General features: G+C 44.6%; 1 protein-coding gene across 1 annotated transcript in view; it reads left to right on the forward strand.

The window, feature by feature from the left end:
• LOC115125968 (homeodomain-interacting protein kinase 1-like) overlaps nt 1-22,508 on the forward strand; it is a 67,083-nt gene that overhangs the window by 34,432 nt on the left and 10,143 nt on the right. Inside the window, exons 6-13 of the mRNA XM_065021994.1 lie at nt 5,972-6,095; nt 6,192-6,311; nt 12,263-12,349; nt 15,525-15,709; nt 15,878-16,040; nt 16,487-16,673; nt 20,619-20,737; nt 21,362-21,505. Coding sequence (XP_064878066.1) covers nt 5,972-6,095; nt 6,192-6,311; nt 12,263-12,349; nt 15,525-15,709; nt 15,878-16,040; nt 16,487-16,673; nt 20,619-20,737; nt 21,362-21,505 — 1,129 coding nt within the window. The remainder of the gene's footprint in view (nt 1-5,971; nt 6,096-6,191; nt 6,312-12,262; nt 12,350-15,524; nt 15,710-15,877; nt 16,041-16,486; nt 16,674-20,618; nt 20,738-21,361; nt 21,506-22,508) is intronic.

A 22,508-nucleotide genomic window follows, 5' to 3' on the forward strand; every position in this document is an offset into this window, starting at 1 on the left:
ACAGGTATATATAACATGATGACTGGTACAGGTGTATATAACATGATGACTGGTACAGGTGTATATAACATGATGACTGGTACAGGTGTATATAACATGATGACTGGTACAGGTGTATATAACATGTGTATATAACATGATGACTGGTACAGGTATATATAACATGATGACTGGTACAGGTGTATATAACATGATGACTGGTACAGGTGTATATAACATGATGACTGGTACAGGTGTATATATAACTGGTAATGATGACTGGTACAGGTGTATATAACATGATGACTGGTACAGGTGTATATAACATGATGACTGGTACAGGTGTATATAACATGATGACTGGTACAGGTGTATATAACATAATGACTGGTACAGGTGTATATAACATGATGACTGGTACAGGTATATATAACATGATGACTGGTACAGGTGTATATAACATGATGACTGGTACAGGTGTATATACAGGTGTAAATAACATGATGACTGGTACAGGTGTATATAACATGATGACTGGTACAGGTGTATATAACATGATGACTGGTACAGGTATATATAACATAATGACTGGTACAGGTGTATATAACATGATGACTGGTACAGGTGTATATAACATGATGACTGGTACAGGTGTATATAACATGATGACTGGTACAGGTATATATAACATGATGACTGGTACAGGTGTATATAACATGATGACTGGTACAGGTGTATATAACATGATGACTGGTACAGGTGTATATAACATGATGACTGGTACAGGTGTATATAACATGATGACTGGTACAGGTGTATATAACATGATGACTGGTACAGGTGTATATAACATGATGACTGGTACAGGTGTATATAACATGATGACTGGTACAGGTGTATATAACATGATGACTGGTACAGGTGTATATAACATGATGACTGGTACAGGTGTATATAACATGATGACTGGTACAGGTATATATAACATGATGACTGGTACAGGTGTATATAACATGATGACTGGTACAGGTGTATATAACATGATGACTGGTACAGGTAAATAACATGATGACTGGTACAGGTGTATATAACATGATGACTGGTACAGGTGTATATAACATGATGACTGGTACAGGTGTATATAACATGATGACTGGTAAATAATGATGACTGGTACAGGTGTATATAACATGATGACTGGTACAGGTGTAAATAACATAATGACTGGTACAGGTGTATATAACATGATGACTGGTACAGGTGTATATAACATGATGACTGGTACAGGTGTATATAACATGATGACTGGTACAGGTGTATATAACATGATGACTGGTACAGGTGTATATAACATGATGACTGGTACAGGTGTATATAACATGATGACTGGTACAGGTGTATATAACATGATGACTGGTACAGGTGTATATAACATGATGACTGGTACAGGTATATATAACATGATGACTGGTACAGGTGTATATAACATGATGACTGGTACAGGTGTATATAACATGATGACTGGTACAGATGTAAATAACATGATGACTGGTACAGGTATATATAATATGATGACTGGTACAGGTATATATAACATGATGACTGGTACAGGTGTATATAACATGATGACTGGTACAGGTATATATAACATGATGACTGGTACAGGTGTATATACAGGATGAAATGTATATGATGACTGGTACAGGTGTATAACATGATGACTGTAAATAACATGATGACTGGTACAGGTGTATATAACATGATGACTGGTACAGGTGTATATAACATGATGACTGGTACAGGTGTAAATAACATAATGACTGGTACAGGTGTATATAACATAATGACTGGTACAGGTGTATATAACATGATGACTGGTACAGGTGTATATATAACATGATGACTGGTACAGGTATATATAACATGATGACTGGTACAGGTGTATATAACATGATGACTGGTACAGGTGTATATGCAGGTAAATAACATGATGACTGGTACAGGTGTATATATACAGGTGTATATAACATAATGATGACAGGTATATGATGACTGGTACAGGTGTATATAACATGATGACTGGTACAGGTGTATATAACATGATGACTGGTACAGGTGTAAATAACATAATGACTGGTACAGGTGTATATAACATAATGACTGGTACAGGTGTATATAACATGATGACTGGTACAGGTGTAAATAACATAATGACTGGTACAGGTGTATATAACATGATGACTGGTACAGGTGTATATAACATGATGACTGGTACAGGTGTATATAACATGATGACTGGTACAGGTATATATAACATGATGACTGGTACAGGTGTATATAACATGATGACTGGTACAGGTGTATATACAGGTGTAAATAACATGATGACTGGTACAGGTGTATATAACATGATGACTGGTACAGGTGTATATAACATGATGACTGGTACAGGTATATATAACATAATGTATATAACATGATGACTGGTACAGGTGTATATAACATGATGACTGTATATATAACATGAATGACTGGTACAGGTGTATATAACATGATGACTGGTACAGGTGTATATAACATGATATAACATGATGATGACTGGTACAGGTGTATATAACATGATGACTGGTACAGGTGTATATAACATGATGACTGGTACAGGTATATATAACATGATGACTGGTACAGGTGTATATAACATGATGACTGGTACAGGTGTATATACAGGTGTAAATAACATGATGACTGGTACAGGTGTATATAACATGATGACTGGTACAGGTGTATATAACATGATGACTGGTACAGGTGTATATATGGTAAGGTAATATAACATGATGACTGGTACAGGTGTATATAACATGATGACTGGTACAGGTATATATAAGGTATATATAATATGATGACTGGTACAGGTGTATATAACATGATGACTGGTACAGGTGTATATAACATGATGACTGGTACAGGTGTATATAACATGATGACTGGTACAGGTGTATATAACATGATGACTGGTACAGGTGTATATAACATGATGCTGGTATGTAAATAACATGATGACTGGTACAGGTGTATATAACATGATGACTGGTACAGGTGTATATAACATGATGACTGGTACAGGTGTATATAACATGATGACTGGTACAGATGTAAATAACATGATGACTGGTACAGGTATATATAACATGATGACTGGTACAGGTGTATATAACATGATGACTGGTACAGGTATATATAACATGATGACTGGTACAGGTGTATATAACATGATGACTGGTACAGGTGTATATAACATAATGACTGGTACAGGTATATATAACATGATGACTGGTACAGGTGTATATAACATGATGACTGGTACAGGTATATATAACATGATGACTGGTACAGGTGTATATAACATGATGACTGGTACAGGTGTATATACAGGTGTAAATAACATGATGACTGGTACAGGTATATATAACATGATGACTGGTACAGGTGTATATAACATGATGACTGGTACAGGTATATATGCAGGTATATATAACATGATGACTGGTACAGGTGTATATGCAGGTATATATAACATGATGACTGGTACAGGTGTATATAACATGATGACTGGTACAGGTGTATATAACATGATGACTGGTACAGGTGTATATAACATGATGACTGGTACAGGTGTATATAACATGATGACTGGTACAGGTGTATATATAACATGATGACTGTATATACAGGTGTATATAACATGATGACTGGTACAGGTGTATATAACATGATGACTGGTACAGGTATATATAACATGATGACTGGTACAGGTGTATATAACATGATGACTGGTACAGGTGTATATAACATGATGACTGGTACAGGTGTATATAACATGATGACTGGTACAGGTATATATAACATAATGACTGGTACAGGTGTATATAACATGATGACTGGTACAGGTATATATAACATGATGACTGGTACAGGTGTATATAACATGATGACTGGTACAGGTGTATATAACATAATGACTGGTACAGGTGTATGATGACTGGTAACATGATGACTGGTACAGGTGTATATAACATAATGACTACAGGTATATAACATGATGACTGGTACAGGTGTATATAACATGATGACTGGTACAGGTGTATATAACATAATGACTGGTACAGGTGTATATAACATGATGACTGGTACAGGTGTATATAACATGATGACTGGTACAGGTGTATATAACATGATGACTGGTACAGGTATATATAACATAATGACTGGTACAGGTGTATATAACATGATGACTGGTACAGGTGTATATAACATGATGACTGGTACAGGTGTATATAACATGATGACTGGTACAGGTGTATATAACATGATGACTGGTACAGGTGTATATAACATGATGACTGGTACAGGTGTATATAACATGATGACTGGTACAGGTGTATATAACATGATGACTGGTACAGGTATATATAACATAATGACTGGTACAGGTGTATATAACATGATGACTGGTACAGGTGTATATAACATGATGACTGGTACAGGTATATAGAACATAATGACTGGTACAGGTATATATAACATGATGACTGGTACAGGTGTATATAACATGATGACTGGTACAGGTGTATATAACATGATGACTGGTACAGGTGTATATAACATAATGACTGGTACAGGTGTATATAACATAATGACTGGTACAGGTATATATAACATAATGACTGGTACAGGTGTATATAACATGATGACTGGTACAGGTATATAGAACATAATGACTGGTACAGGTATATATAACATAATGACTGGTACAGGTGTATATAACATGATGACTGGTACAGGTATATAGAACATAATGACTGGTACAGGTATATATAACATAATGACTGGTACAGGTATATATAACATAATGACTGGTACAGGTGTATATAACATAATGACTGGTACAGGTGTATATACAGGTGTATATAACATAATGACTGGTACAGGTGTATATACAGGTGTATATAACATAATGACTGGTACAGGTGTATATAACATGATGACTGGTACAGGTGTATATAACATGATGACTGGTACAGGTGTATATAACATAATGACTGGTACAGGTGTATATAACATGATGACTGGTACAGGTATATAGAACATAATGACTGGTACAGGTATATATAACATAATGACTGGTACAGGTGTATATAACATGATGACTGGTACAGGTATATATAACATAATGACTGGTACAGGTATATATAACATAATGACTGGTACAGGTATATATAACATAATGACTGGTACAGGTGTATATACAGGTGTATATAACATGATGACTGGTACAGGTATATATAACATAATGACTGGTACAGGTGTATATAACATAATGACTGGTACAGGTGTATATAACATAATGACTGGTACAGGTGTATATAACATAATGACTGGTACAGGTGTATAACATAATGACTGGTACAGGTGTATATAACATAATGACTGGTACAGGTGTATATAACATAATGACTGGTACAGGTGTATATAACATAATGACTGGTACAGGTGTATATAACATAATGACTGGTACAGGTGTATATAACATGATGACTGGTACAGGTATATATAACATAATGACTGGTACAGGTGTTTATTTCACAACAGTAGAACACTTTAATACAGGTGTTTATTTCACAACAGTAGAACACTTTAATACAGGTGTATATAACATAATGACTGGTACAGGTGTATATACAGGTGTTTATTTCACAACAGTAGAACCCTTTAATACAGGTGTATATAACATAATGACTGGTACAGGTGTATATACAGGTGTTTATTTCACAACAGTAGAACCCTTTAATACAGGTGTATATAACATAATGACTGGTACAGGTGTATATACAGGTGTTTATTTCACAACAGTAGAACCCAATATACTGTTGCATACTAACTGTGTGAGCATGTTGTCTGTGTTGTTGTTGACGTGTTTTCGTTCTTTCAGGGCTCCAGAGATCATCCTGGGCTTGCCGTTCTGTGAGGCTATAGATATGTGGTCTCTGGGCTGCGTTATAGCTGAGCTGTTCCTGGGGTGGCCCCTGTACCCCGGGGCCTCGGAGTACGACCAGGTGGGAACCACACAACCACACCGAGACACGTGTATTTTATCTTAAAACTGTTATGATGCATTCTAACATGTCCCCCCCCCTGTCCTCGTCCGCTAGATCCGGTACATCTCCCAGACCCAGGGCCTGCCTGCAGAGTACCTGCTGAGTGCCGGCACCAAGACAAGCCGCTTCTTCAAGAGAGGACCTGACTCCAGCTACCCCGTCTGGAGAATCAAGGTATCGACTCAATTCCAGTACACGACACACTGACTTCACGCACGGATGCGCGCCATCACTCTCCTTCTTGGTCAAATAGCTCGTACACAGGCCCAGAGGTGTGTTTTGGGTTATTGTCCTGTTGAAAAACAAATGATAGTCCCGCTAAGCGCAGACCAGATGTGATGGAGCATTGCTGTGCCAGCCATGCTGGTTAAGTGTGCCTTGAATTCTAAATAAATCATTGACAGTGTCACCAGCAAAGCACCCCCACACCATCACACCTCCTCCTCCATGATTCATGGTGTCCAGGTATTACAGTACACCTGACTCTATCTATCCTCTCTAGAGGGTCCAGGTATTACAGTATACCTGACTCTATCTATCCTCTCTAGAGGGTCCAGGTATTACAGTATACCTGACTCTATCTATCCTCTCTGGAGGGTCCAGGTATTACAGTATACCTGACTCTATCTATCCTCTCTAGAGGGTCCAGGTATTACAGTATACCTGACTCTATCTATCCTCTCTAGAGGGTCCAGGTATTACAGTATACCTGACTCTATCTATCCTCTCTGGAGGGTCCAGGTATTACAGTACACCTGACTCTATCTATCCTCTCTGGAGGGTCCAGGTATTACAGTATACCTGACTCTATCTATCCTCTCTGGAGGGTCCAGGTATTACAGTACACCTGACTCTATCTATCCTCTCTAGAGGGTCCAGGTATTACAGTATACCTGACTCTATCTATCCTCTCTGGAGGGTCCAGGTATTACAGTACACCTGACTCTTATCTATCCTCTCTAGAGGGTCCAGGTATTACAGTACACCTGACTCTATCCTCTCTAGAGGGTCCAGGTATTACAGTATACCTGACTCTATCTATCCTCTCTAGAGGGTCCAGGTATTACAGTATACCTGACTCTATCTATCCTCTCTGGAGGGTCCAGGTATTACAGTATACCTGACTCTATCTATCCTCTCTGGAGGGTCCAGGTATTACAGTATACCTGACTCTATCTTTCCTCTCTAGAGGGTCCAGGTATTACAGTATACCTGACTCTATCTATCCTCTCTGGGTGGTCCAGGTATTACAGTACACCTGACTCTATCTATCCTCTCTAGTCCAGGTATTACAGGACTCTATCTATCCTCTCTAGAGGGTCCAGGTACCACCTGACTCTATCTATCCTCTCTAGAGGGTCCAGGTATTACAGTACACCTGACTCTATCTATCCTCTCTAGAGGGTCCAGGTATTACAGTATACCTGACTCTATCTATCCTCTCTAGAGGGTCCAGGTATTACAGTATACCTGACTCTATCTTTCCTCTCTAGAGGGTCCAGGTATTACAGTACACCTGACTCTATCTATCCTCTCTAGAGGGTCCAGGTATTACAGTATACCTGACTCTATGTATCCTCTCTAGAGGGTCCAGGTATTACAGTACACCTGACTCTATCCTCTCTAGAGGGTCCAGGTATTACAGTATACCTGACTCTATCTATCCTCTCTAGAGGGTCCAGGTATTACAGTATACCTGACTCTATCTATCCTCTCTGGAGGGTCCAGGTATTACAGTATACCTGACTCTATCTATCCTCTCTGGAGGGTCCAGGTATTACAGTATACCTGACTCTATCTTTCCTCTCTAGAGGGTCCAGGTATTACAGTATACCTGACTCTATCTATCCTCTCTGGGTGGTCCAGGTATTACAGTACACCTGACTCTATCTATCCTCTCTGGGTGGTCCAGGTATTACAGTACACCTGACTCTATCTATCCTCTCTAGAGGGTCCAGGTATTACAGTACACCTGACTCTATCTATCCTCTCTGGAGGGTCCAGGTATTACAGTATACCTGACTCTATCTTTCCTCTCTAGAGGGTCCAGGTATTACAGTACACCTGACTCTATCTATCCTCTCTAGAGGGTCCAGGTATTACAGTATACCTGACTCTATGTATCCTCTCTAGAGGGTCCAGGTATTACAGTATACCTGACTCTATCTATCCTCTCTGGAGGGTCCAGGTATTACAGTACACCTGACTCTATCTATCCTCTCTGGGTGGTCCAGGTATTACAGTATACCTGACTCTATCTATCCTCTCTGGGTGGTCCAGGTATTACAGTATACCTGACTCTATCTATCCTCTCTGGAGGGTCCAGGTATTACAGTATACCTGACTCTATCTATCCTCTCTAGAGTGTCCAGGTATTACAGTATACCTGACTCTATCTATCCTCTCTGGGTGGTCCAGGTATTACAGTACACCTGACTCTATCTATCCTCTCTAGAGGGTCCAGGTATTACAGTACACCTGACTCTATCTATCCTCTCTAGAGGGTCCAGGTATTACAGTATACCTGACTCTATCTATCCTCTCTGGAGGGTCCAGGTATTACAGTATACCTGACTCTATCTATCATCTCTAGAGGGTCCAGGTATTACAGTATACCTGACTCTATCTTTCCTCTCTAGAGGGTCCAGGTATTACATTATACCTGACTCTATCTATCCTCTCTAGAGGGTCCAGGTATTACAGTATACCTGACTCTATCTTTCCTCTCTGGAGGGTCCAGGTATTACAGTACACCTGACTCTATCTATCCTCTCTAGAGGGTCCAGGTATTACAGTATACCTGACTCTATCTTTCCTCTCTAGAGGGTCCAGGTATTACAGTACACCTGACTCTATCTATCCTCTCTAGAGGGTCCAGGTATTACAGTATACCTGACTCTATCTATCCTCTCTAGAGGGTCCAGGTATTACAGTATACCTGACTCTATCTATCCTCTCTGGGTGGTCCAGGTATTACAGTACACCTGACTCTATCTATCCTCTCTAGAGGGTCCAGGTATTACAGTACACCTGACTCTATCTATCCTCTCTAGAGGGTCCAGGTATTACAGTATACCTGACTCTATCTATCCTCTCTGGAGGGTCCAGGTATTACAGTATACCTGACTCTATCTATCCTCTCTGGAGGGTCCAGGTATTACAGTATACCTGACTCTATCTTTCCTCTCTAGAGGGTCCAGGTATTACAGTATACCTGACTCTATCTATCCTCTCTGGGTGGTCCAGGTATTACAGTACACCTGACTCTATCTATCCTCTCTGGGTGGTCCAGGTATTACAGTACACCTGACTCTATCTATCCTCTCTAGAGGGTCCAGGTATTACAGTACACCTGACTCTATCTATCCTCTCTAGAGGGTCCAGGTATTACAGTATACCTGACTCTATCTATCCTCTCTGGAGGGTCCAGGTATTACAGTACACCTGACTCTATCTATCCTCTCTAGAGGGTCCAGGTATTACAGTATACCTGACTCTATCTATCCTCTCTAGAGGGTCCAGGTATTACAGTACACCTGACTCTATCTATCCTCTCTAGAGGGTCCAGGTATTACAGTACACCTGACTCTATCTATCCTCTCTGGAGGGTCCAGGTATTACAGTATACCTGACTCTATCTTTCCTCTCTAGAGGGTCCAGGTATTACAGTACACCTGACTCTATCTATCCTCTCTAGAGGGTCCAGGTATTACAGTATACCTGACTCTATCTATCCTCTCTGGAGGGTCCAGGTATTACAGTACACCTGACTCTATCTATCCTCTCTGGGTGGTCCAGGTATTACAGTATACCTGACTCTATCTATCCTCTCTGGGTGGTCCAGGTATTACAGTATACCTGACTCTATCTATCCTCTCTGGAGGGTCCAGGTATTACAGTATACCTGACTCTATCTTTCCTCTCTAGAGGGTCCAGGTATTACAGTACACCTGACTCTATTTATCCTCTCTAGAGGGTCCAGGTATTACAGTACCCTGACTCTATCTATCCTCTGGAGGGTCCAGGTATTACAGTACACCTGACTCTATCTATCCTCTCTGGGTGGTCCAGGTATTACAGTATACCTGACTCTATCTATCCTCTCTGGGTGGTCCAGGTATTACAGTACACCTGACTCTATCTATCCTCTCTAGAGGGTCCAGGTATTACAGTATACCTGACTCTATCTATCCTCTCTGGGTGGTCCAGGTATTACAGTACACCTGACTCTATCTATCCTCTCTAGAGGGTCCAGGTATTACAGTACACCTGACTCTATCTATCCTCTCTAGAGGGTCCAGGTATTACAGTATACCTGACTCTATCTTTCCTCTCTAGAGGGTCCAGGTATTACATTATACCTGACTCTATCTATCCTCTCTGGAGGGTCCAGGTATTACAGTACACCTGACTCTATCTATCCTCTCTAGAGGGTCCAGGTATTACAGTATACCTGACTCTATCTTTCCTCTCTAGAGGGTCCAGGTATTACAGTACACCTGACTCTATCTATCCTCTCTGGAGGGTCCAGGTATTACAGTATACCTGACTCTATCTATCCTCTCTAGAGGGTCCAGGTATTACAGTATACCTGACTCTATCTATCCTCTCTGGAGGGTCCAGGTATTACAGTATACCTGACTCTATCTATCCTCTCTGGAGGGTCAATATATTACAGTACACTTCTTGGCACTTCTTTACTCTTAGTCCCAAATGACACCCTAGTCATTCAGAGCCCTGGTTAACAGTAGTGTACTACAGAGCCCTGGTCAACAGTAGTGTACTACAGAGCCCTGGTTAACAGTAGTGTACTATAGAGTCCTGGTTAACAGTAGTGTACTACAGAGCCCTGGTTAACAGTAGTGTACTACAGAGTCCTGGTTAACAGTAGTGTACTACAGAGCCCTGGTTAACAGTAGTGTACTTCAGAGCCCTGGTTAACAGTAGTGTACTACAGAGCCCTGGTTAACAGTAGTGTACTACAGAGCCCTGGTTAACAGTAGTGTACTTCAGAGCCCTGGTTAACAGTAGTGTACTACAGACCCCTGGTTAACAGTAGTGTACTACAGAGCCCTGGTTAACAGTAGTGTACTACAGACCCCTGGTTAACAGTAGTGTACTACAGAGCCCTATTAACAGTAGTGTACTACAGAGCCCTGGTTAACAGTAGTGTACTACAGAGCCCTGGTCAACAGTAGTGTACTACAGAGTCCTGGTTAACAGTAGTGTACTACAGAGTCCTGGTTAACAGTAGTGTACTACAGAGTCCTGGTTAACAGTAGTGTACTACAGAGCCCTGGTTAACAGTAGTGTACTACAGAGTCCTGGTTAACAGTAGTGTACTACAGAGCCCTGGTTAACAGTAGTGTACTTCAGAGCCCTGGTTAACAGTAGTGTACTACAGAGCCCTGGTTAACAGTAGTGTACTACAGAGCCCTGGTTAACAGTAGTGTACTTCAGAGCCCTGGTTAACAGTAGTGTACTACAGACCCCTGGTTAACAGTAGTGTACTACAGACCCCTGGTTAACAGTAGTGTACTACAGAGCCCTGGTTAACAGTAGTGTACTACAGAGCCCTGGTTAACAGTAGTGTACTACAGAGCCCTGGTCAACAGTAGTGTACTACAGAGTCCTGGTTAACAGTAGTGTACTACAGAGTCCTGGTTAACAGTAGTGTACTACAGAGTCCTGGTTAACAGTAGTGTACTACAGAGCCCTGGTTAACAGTAGTGTACTTCAGAGCCCTGGTTAACAGTAGTGTACTACAGAGCCCTGGTTAACAGTAGTGTACTACAGAGCCCTGGTTAACAGTAGTGTACTACAGAGCCCTGGTTAACAGTAGTGTACTACAGAACCCTGGTTAACAGTAGTGTACTACAGAGCCCTGGTTAACAGTAGTGTACTACAGAGCCCTGGTTAACAGTAGTATATTGGGAACAGGTTACCATTTTGGAAGCTCACCTAGTTGTTCCTGAACGTGGATCTCCACACACTGCTATGAACAGGGCTTTTAGTTGGGGTTCGTGGGCAAATAGAAACCTACGTTTTCCCTTATTAGTTTTTATTGAATCAGTATTTTGGTGACGACAACAAGTGTAACGTTCCTGATGTGTCTGTTCAACAAGGCCCCTTCGGACCACGAGGCTGAGATGGGCATCAAGTCCAAGGAGGCTCGTAAATACATCTTCAACTGTCTGGACGACATGATGCAGGTTGGTTAAGTTATGTGACGTCATCTAGTATGTCACGTTTATAAACCCCCTTTTTACATTCGCCATTTTTTAAAATGTATTTTTACTTAACCTTTATTTAATCAGGTTAGTCTCGTTGAGATATTTAAAAAAATATATATATGTATATATTTTTCACGAGAAACTAAACAACAAAGCAGGTTTGAAGAGTTGGTGAGGTAACTTTGTTCCTCGGGATAACCGATAACCGCGAAAGTGGCTCAGCTTTTCGCTAGGTTAATTTCCATTAGCAACGTGTCCTTCAGAACTAACCTGCTACCGGGGCACGCTAACTCACGGCTAATTCCACTCACCCTGAATGAAGTGTCTGAGCCGCGAGTTGAGGACCACAATCCATCCCTGTCGGAAAGATTGCGTCGTCATCCCCTTCATTTTGAGGAAAGATGATCGATTTTTACATATTTAATTAATCAAATGTTTTTTGTTCGTTTTTTTTCGGTGTAATTTAAAAAAAAATATACACTTTAATTTTTGAGTGTGACTCCAAATCCAGAACTCCATGGGTTGATACATTTGATTTCCATTGATCATTAGTGTGTGATTTTGTTGTCAGCACATTCAACTATGTAAAGAAAAAAAGTATTTAATGAGAATATTTCATTCATTCAGATCTAGGATGTGTTATTTTAGTGTTCCCTTTATTTTTTTTGGAAGCAGTGTGTATACATCAACACCTCCCCCCATAAGCATTCCTGTCTCTTCTATTGAAGTTATATCCTTGTATTGCTACTGCTGGAGCATTGAATGAAAGCTCTAAGTGAGTTTCAGTCATTATATTAAAATACCATTTACTAATAACGGGATGCATTTAAAAGTTCAGGAATACATTTATATGATTTTATAAAATGATTTTATTGATATTAGTGGAGGAAAAAGGTGCTCTGTGCATGGATAAACACAACACACCAAAGACGGCATTAAAATGATAAAATAATACAATAAACACTACAATTTTAAAAGCCTAGTTCACACCGTAGCCTGCAAGAATTAAAACGTGGTACTGACTCGCCGTTGTCTTAGTGAAGGGTAGCCTAGTGGTTAGAGTGTAGAGGTGGCAGGGTAGCCTAGTGGTTAGAGTGTTGGACTAGTAACCGGAAGGTTGCAAGTTCAAATCCCCGAGCTGACAAGGTACAAATCTGTCGTTCTGCCCCTGAACAAGGCAGTATTTTACCTTTATTTAACTAGGCAAGTCAGTTAAGAACAAATTCTTATTTTCAATGACGGCCTAGGAACAGTGGGTTAACTGCCTGTTCAGGGGCAGAATGACAGATTTGTACCTCGTCAGCTCTGGGGATTCGATCTTGCACCCTTTCGGTTACTAGTCCAACGCTCTAACCACTAGGCTACCCTGCCGCTCTGAGGGGTGACCAGTCCTCTTCTGGCTGTACTGGGTAGAGAGGAACCAGGCTCAGAGGGGTGAGATGAAAACCTGGAGCAGAGGAGGGACGGGGAGAGGAACCAGGGCTCCCTCCTCTGCTCCTCTCCCCGTCCCTCCTCTCCTCTCCCCGTCCCTCCTCTCCTCTCCCCGTCCCTCCTCTGCTCCTCTCCCCGTCCCTCCTCTGCTCCTCTCCCCGTCCCTCCTCTGCCTCTCCCCGTCCCTCCTCTGCTCCCTCTCCCCGTCCCTCCTCTCCTCTCCCCCGTCCCTCCTCTGCTCCTCTCCCCATCCCTCCTCTGCTCCTCTCCTCTCCCTCTCCCTCCCTCCTCTCCCCGTCCCCTCTGCTCCTCTGCCCCGTCTCCCCTGCTCCCTCCTCTGCTCCTCTGCTCCCCCCCCGTCCCTCCTCTGCTCCCCCTCCCCGTCCTCCTCCTCTGCTCCCTCTCCCCCGTCCCTCCTCTGCTCCTCTCCCCGCCCTCCTCTGCTCCCTCTCCCCGTCCCTCCTCTGCTCCTCTCCCCGTCCCTCCTCTCCTCTCTCCCCTGGGCCCCTACTCTGCTCCTCTCCCCTCCCTCCTGCCCTCTCCCCCCCTCCCTCCTCTCCTCCCCGTCCCCTCCCTCCTCCCTCCGTCTCCTCCTCTCCCCGTCCCCTCCTCTGCTCCCTCTCCCTCCTCTCCTCTCCCCGTCCCTCATCTCCTCTCCCCGTCCCTCCTCTCCTCTCCCTCTCCCCGTCCCTCCTCTCCTCTCCTCTCCCCGTCCCTCCCTCTCCTGCCTCCTGCTCCCTCTCCCGTCCCTCCTCTGCTCCCTCTCCCGTCCCTCCTCTGCTCCTCTCCCCATCCCTCCTCTCTGCTCCCTCTCCCCATCCCTCCTCTGCTCCCTCTCCCTCCTCTCCTGCTCTCCTGCTCCTCTCCCCGTCCCTCCTCTCCTCTCCCATCCTTCCCCTCTCCCCCGTCTCCTCTCCCCGTCCCTCCTCTGCTCCTCTCCCTGTCCCTCCTCTCCTCTGCTCCCTGTCCCTCCTCTCCTCTGCTCCTCTCCCGTCCCTCCTCTGCTCCTCTCCCCGTCCCACCTCTGCTCCCTCTCCCTCCCTCCTCTCCCCTCCCCTCCTCCCTCCTCTCCTCTCCCCGTCCCTCCTCCCTCCCCGTCCTCCTCTCGTCCTCCCCGTCCCTCCCCCTCTCCCCGTCCCTGCTCCCTCTCCCCGTCCCTCCTCTGCTCCCTCTCCCCGTCCCCTCCTCTGCTCCTCTCCCTGTCCCTCCTCTGCTCCCTCTCCCCGTCCCTCCTCTGCTCCCTCTCCCTCCTCTCCTGCTCCCTCTCCCCGTCCCTCCTCTCCCCTCTCCTCTCCCCGTCCCTCCTTTCCTCTCCTCTCCCGTCCCTCCTCTGCTCCCTCCTCTCCCCGTCCCTCCTCTGCTCCCTCTCCCCGTCCCTCCTCTGCTCCTCTCTCCCCGTCCTCCTCTGCTCCCTCTCCCTCCCTCTGCTCCCTCTCCCTCCTCTCCTGCTCTCCTGCTCCTCTCCCCGTCCCTCCTCTGCTCCCTCTCCCCGTCCCTCCTCTGCTCCCTTTCCCCGTCCCTCCTCTGCTCCTCTCCCCGTCCCTCCTCTGCTCCCTCTCCCTCCTCTCCTGCTCTCCTGCTCCTCTCCCCGTCCCTCCTCTGCTCCCTCTCCCCAAATCCTAACTTTAACAATTCGATCATCCTAAACTGAAAATAGATCTTTGTAGCATCACGTTCATCCAACCTGACTTCCCCCTGTTGCAATCACTTCCTCCCGGTGCAGGTCAACCTATCGTCTCACCTGGAGGGGACGGACATGCTTGCGGAGAAAGCTGATAGGCGGGAATTCATCGACCTGCTGAAGCGGATGCTTCGATTGGACGCTGACAAGAGGATCACGCCCACTAAGACGCTGGGTCATCCCTTTGTCACCATGAGTCACCTGCTGGACTTCCCTCACAGTTCCCAGTACGTACACCTGTCTGTGGTGTGAAAGAATGTTTGGGTTGTGGTGGTGGTGGGGGGGGGGTCACGATTTGACTTTTCGCTCTGTGGGGGAAATGTAATTGTTTGAGTCAATTGATTAAATTATTTGATGGAACAATAGATTGATTGTTTGTTTGTCACCCCTTGCAGTGTGAAGTCTTGTTTTCAGAACATGGAGCTTTGTAAACACAGGAGCTCATCGTTCGACAACGACAACAACAACAAAACTCTCTTCTCCACCAACACTCTTCCTAGTGCTGCCACCGGCAACCTCACTGTCACCTTCAGCAGCCAGCTGAGCCAGCACAACCAGGTACACACACACATACACACACACACACACACACTCACGCACGCACGCACGCACGCACACACACACGCACACACACACACACACACAAACACACTCCCTCTCTCACTCACTCACGCACGCACTCACTCACTCACTCACTCACTCACTCACACACACTCCCTCTCTCTCTCACTCACTCACTCACTCACTCACTCACTCACTCACTCACTCACTCACACACACACAGTGCAAGTCACCAGGGGCAAGATGTATCAATGATTGGCGATTTAGGACCAGCTTTGCCTTTTTAGACAAGTGAGATCTGATCCTAGATCAGCATGTGTACTTTAAGGCTCTTTAGAATTATGGGTCCAGATCTATGAACAAAATGACCGGGACAAAACCGTTTGTTCCAACTTCCGCCTGACCGACCAGTGGTGGAACTCTAAATGAACGTAAACCAACAGGTCCCGTCAGCAGGGGGCGCTGTTCCTCTCATGAACTACCAGCCGGCCCTGTACCAGCAGGCCACCATCAACATCCCTGGTCTGGCCCAGCAGAGTGTCCCCGTGCAGGCACGCCCCACCGGCCTGGCCTGCCAGACTGAGCCCTTCCAGCAGACTCTCATCGTCTGCCCACCAAACACCATACAAGGTAAGAGCCGAACACTATGATGTTGATGGTATTGAGACGACGAGTTGAGTTCATCAGAGGACTAAAGGGAAGTCCAAGTCCTCTGGAGTTTCAAATGTTTTCGGGAACATGACCCAAAAATATGATCTTACCATCCACGATAGAGGAATACTTATGGGCCTCCCGAGTGGCGCAGTTGTCTAGAGGCGTTACTACAGACCTGGGTTCATTCCCGGACTGTGCCACAACCGGCCGTTGCCGGGAGTCCCATAGGACGGAGCGCAATTGACCCAGCTTCGTCTGGGTTAGGGGAGGGTTTGGCAGGAGGGGGCTTTACTTGGCTCATCGCACTCTTGCGACTCCTTGTGGCTGGCCGGGTGCCTGCAGGCTGACTCCAGTCACCAGCTGAACGGTGTTTTCCTCCGACACATTGGGGCGGCTGGCCTTCTGGGTTAAGCTGGTGGGTGTTAAGGAACGCGATTAGGCGGGTTATGTTTCAGAGGACGCATGACTCCACCGTCGCCTCTCCCGAGCCCGTTGGGGAGTTGCAGCGATGAGACAAGATCGAAATTGAAATTAGGGGGGGGGAAAGAAGGTTAAAAAATAAAACAAAATAGGGAATACTTATAACAGCATATAAATTAACTACCCTGGTCCCAGATCTGTTTAGGACACATAGGAATACTTATAACAGCATATAAATGAACTACCCTGGTCCCAGATCTGTTTAGGACACATAGGAATACTTATAACGGCATATAAATGAACTACCCTGGTCCCAGATCTGTTTAGGACACATAGGAATACTTATAACGGCATATAAATTAACTACCCTGGTCCCAGATCTGTTTAGGACACATTGGAATACTTATAACGGCATATAAATGAACTACCCTGGTCCCAGATCTGTTTAGGACACATAGGAATACTTATAACAGCATATAAATGAACTACCCTGGTCCCAGATCTGTTTAGGACACATAGGAATACTTATAACAGCATATAAATGAACTACCCTGGTCCCAGATCTGTTTAGGACACATTGGAATACTTATAACAGCATATAAATGAACTACCCTGGTCCCAGATCTGTTTAGGACACATAGTTCATGTTTTCAACTGGAACATTTACATCTGTGTTTCTTATTGGACAAGTCAAATCTTTGAAATTGTTGCATGTTGCGTTTATTTTTGTTCACAGACAGTTCAGAGTGGTCCAGCTCAGACAGTTCCAGCTCAGACAGACCCAGCTCAGACAGATCCAGCTCAGATAGATCCAGCTCAGAGACATTCAGCTCAGAGACATTCAGCTCAGAGACATTCAGCTCAGAGACATTCATCTCAGAGACATTCCGCTCAGAGACATTCAGCTCAGAGACATTCAGCTCAGAGACATTCAGCTCAGAGACATTCATCTCAGAGACATTCCGCTCAGAGACATTCAGCTCAGAGACATTCAGCTCAGAGACATTCATCTCAGAGACATTCAGCTCAGAGACATTCCGCTCAGAGACATTCCGCTCAGAGACATTCATCTCAGAGACATTCAGCTCAGAGACATTCATCTCAGAGACATTCATCTCAGAGACATTCCGCTCAGAGACATTCAGCTCAGAGACATTCAGCTCAGAGACATTCATCTCAGAGACATTCAGCTCAGAGACATTCCGCTCAGAGACATTCAGCTCAGAGACATTCAGCTCAGAGACATTAATCTCAGAGACATTCCGCTCAGAGACATTCAGCTCAGAGACATTCCGCTCAGAGACATTCATCTCAGAGACATTCAGCTCAGAGACATTCCGCTCAGAGACATTCCGCTCAGAGACATTCAGCTCAGAGACATTCAGCTCAGAGACATTCCGCTCAGAGACATTCAGCTCAGAGACATTCAGCTCAGAGACATTCCGCTCAGAGACATTCATCTCAGAGACATTCAGCTCAGAGACATTCAGCTCGGAGACATTCATCTGCTCAGAGACATTCATCTCAGAGACATTCAGCTCAGAGACATTCAGCTCAGAGACATTCCGCTCAGAGACATTCAGCTCAGAGACATTCCGCTCAGAGACATTCATCTCAGAGACATTCAGCTCAGAGACATTCAGCTCAGAGACATTCAGCTCAGAGACATTCAGCTCAGAGACATTCATCTCAGAGACATTCAGCTCAGAGACATTCATCTCAGAGACATTCCGCTCAGAGACATTCAGCTCAGAGACATTCAGCTCAGAGACATTCATCTCAGAGACATTCAGCTCAGAGACATTCCGCTCAGAGACATTCAGCTCAGAGACATTCAGCTCAGAGACATTCATCTCAGAGACATTCCGCTCAGAGACATTCAGCTCAGAGACATTCAGCTCAGAGACATTCAGCTCAGAGACATTCAGCTCAGAGACATTCCGGCTCAGAGACATTCAGCTCAGAGACATTCAGCTCAGAGACATTCCGCTCAGAGACATTCCGCTCAGAGACATTCAGCTCAGAGACATTCATCTCAGAGACATTCCGCTCAGAGACATTCAGCTCAGAGACATTCAGCTCAGAGACATTCCGCTCAGAGACATTCAGCTCAGAGACATTCATCTCAGAGACATTCAGCTCAGAGACATTCCGCTCAGAGACATTCATCTCAGAGACATTCAGCTCAGAGACATTCATCTCAGAGACATTCAGCTCGGAGACATTCATCTCAGAGACATTCCGCTCAGAGACATTCAGCTCAGAGACATTCATCTCAGAGACATTCATCTCAGAGACATTCAGCTCAGAGACATTCCGCTCAGAGACATTCAGCTCAGAGACATTCAGCTCAGAGACATTCATCTCAGAGACATTCCGCTCAGAGACATTCAGCTCAGAGACATTCCGCTCAGAGACATTCATCTCAGAGACATTCAGCTCAGAGACATTCCGCTCAGAGACATTCCGCTCAGAGACATTCAGCTCAGAGACATTCAGCTCAGAGACATTCATCTCAGAGACATTCCGCTCAGAGACATTCAGCTCAGAGACATTCAGCTCAGAGACATTCCGCTCAGAGACATTCCGCTCAGAGACATTCAGCTCAGAGACATTCATCTCAGAGACATTCCGCTCAGAGACATTCAGCTCAGAGACATTCAGCTCAGAGACATTCCGCTCAGAGACATTCAGCTCAGAGACATTAATCTCAGAGACATTCAGCTCAGAGACATTCATCTCAGAGACATTCAGCTCAGAGACATTCAGCTCAGAGACATTCAGCTCAGAGACATTCCGCTCAGAGACATTCAGCTCAGAGACATTCAGCTCAGAGACATTCATCTCAGAGACATTCATCTCATGAGTTCCATCAGCAGCAGATTTTCATTTAGAATGGAAAATAAATGTGTTTATGCATCAAATGTTAGTGCATCGAATCGTATCGAACCCAGTCGCATTGATTCATTTTCTAATCAAACCGAATCCCACCGAACTGTTTCAAATTAAAACGTATCGTTCCTGTATTGTATCGGAGCCCATCTATATACGTATAGTTTTAGCAAGTCAGTTAGGACATCTGCTTTGTACAGGACACAAGTCGGTTAGGACATCTACTTTGTACATGACACAAGTCAGTTAGGACATCTGCTTTGTACATGACACAAGTCAGTTAGGACATCTACTTTGTGCAGGACACAAGTCAGTTAGGACATCTGCTTTGTACATGACACAAGTCGGTTAGGACATCTACTTTGTGCAGGACACAAGTCGGTTAGGACATCTGCTTTGTGCAGGACACAAGTCGGTTAGGACATCTACTTTGTGCAGGACACAAGTCGGTTAGGACATCTACTTTGTGCAGGACACAAGTCGGTTAGGACATCTACTTTGTATTTGGCTAAGGTGTATGTAAACTTCAGACCGTCTGAATTACTTGGGACTTAGCAACACTGTTGTGATGTCATGGTGGTCACTGATTGGCTGTTCTTCTGTCTGCAGGTCTCCAGTCATCCAATAAGAGCTCTAGTTTCCCAGTGAGGATGAACAGTTCAGCCCCCATAGTGAACCAGAACCAATCAACACAGCCACTGCAGCTGCAGCCTGCCATGCTCACACAGGTACATGTGTCTGTCTGTCTGTCTGTCTGTCTGTCTGTCTGTCTGTCTGTCTGTCTGTCTGTCTGTCTGTCTGTCTGTCTGTGTATGTGTATCTGTTTGTGTCTGCTTGTGTGTCTGTCTGTGTGTGTGTGTGTGTATCTGTGTGTGTCTGTCTGTCTGTGTATCTGTGTGTGTGTGTGTATATCTGTGTGTGTCTGTCTGTCTGTGTGTATCTGTCTGTGTGTGTGTGTATCTGTGTGTGTCTGTCTGTCTGTGTGTATCTGTGTGTGTCTGTGTGTGTGTGTGTGTATCTGTGTGTGTCTGTCTGTCTGTGTGTATCTGTCTGTGTGTGTGCGTGTCTGTGAGAACTCCAGGTCTTGAAGCTCAGAAGAATCTAGAACATATTCCGGTTGAAAGGTTGTTGGAGTTGGGCTCATATCTCCTCCTCTCCCCATCCAAGGACCATCGTCATGACCTTGACAGTTTTATCGTCTGACCTACATCTTATCTCAATCAGTCCAGAAACACCTGCTTCCACAGGTCGAAAATAACGAGTGTTCACCAACCCGAGGATAAAGAGTCTCTGCCAACTTATTTAACCCTCCACCCTTTCCTGACCCATCCCCCCTCCCCTCCACCTCCCAGGGCTCCTGCACACCCCTGATGGTAGCCACCCTCCACCCCCCCCCCCCCACGGTAGCGGGCGTAGCCCCCCAGTACTCTGTTCCCCTGGGGCTGGGCTGTGATGCTGGCCACCCCACTCTGCTGGAGCACACTGCCACCGTGCTGGTAAAACACACACACACCTCCACGTTCTCCCCTCTTCTCCTCGCTCACCCAGTTCAATCCTCTTCTTATTCTCTCCCTTTCAATAATGTTCAGTCTCCACTCTGATTATCTCTGTCTCTTACCTCGTTCTCTGTCTCTACTCTGATTATCTCTGTCTCTTACCTCGTTCTCCGTCTCTACTCTGATTATCTCTGTCTCTTACCTCGTTCTCCGTCCCTACTCTGATTATCTCTGTCTCTTACCTCGTTCTCCGTCTCTACTCTGATTATCTCTGTTTCTTACCTCGTTCTCCGTCTCTACTCTGATTATCTCTCTCTTACCTCGTTCTCCGTCTCTACTCTGATTATCTCTGTCTCTTACCTCGTTCTCCGTCTCTACTCTGATTATCTCTGTCTCTTACCTGATTATCGTTCTCCGTCTCTACTCTGATTATCTCTGTCTCTTACCTCGTTCTCCGTTTCTACTCTGATTATCTCTGTCTCTTACCTCGTTCTCCGTCTCTACTCTGATTATCTCTGTCTCTTACCTCGTTCTCCGTTTCTACTCTGATTATCTCTGTCTCTTACCTCGTTCTCCGTCTCTACTCTGATTATCTCTGTCTCTTACCTCGTTCTCCGTTTCTACTCTGATTATCTCTGTCTCTTACCTCGTTCTCCGTCTCTACTCTGATTATCTCTGTCTCTTACCTGGTTCTCCGTTTCTACTCTGATTATCTCTGTCTCTTACCTCGTTCTCCGTCTCTCTGATTATCTCTCTCTTACCTGGTTCTCCGTCTCTACTCTGATTATCTCTTACCTCCGTCTCTACTCTGATTATCTCTGTCTCTTACCTCGTTCTCCGTCTCTACTCTGATTATCTCTGTCTCTGTCTCTACTCTGATTATCTCTGTCTCTTACCTCGTTCTCCGTCTCTACTCTGATTATCTCTGTTTCTTACCTCGTTCTCCGTCTCTACTCTGATTATCTCTGTCTCTTACCTCGTTCTCCGTCTCTACTCTGATTAT

This window comes from Oncorhynchus nerka, linkage group LG2 (genome assembly GCF_034236695.1).
Source record: "Oncorhynchus nerka isolate Pitt River linkage group LG2, Oner_Uvic_2.0, whole genome shotgun sequence".
Lineage (NCBI taxonomy): Eukaryota > Metazoa > Chordata > Actinopteri > Salmoniformes > Salmonidae > Oncorhynchus > Oncorhynchus nerka.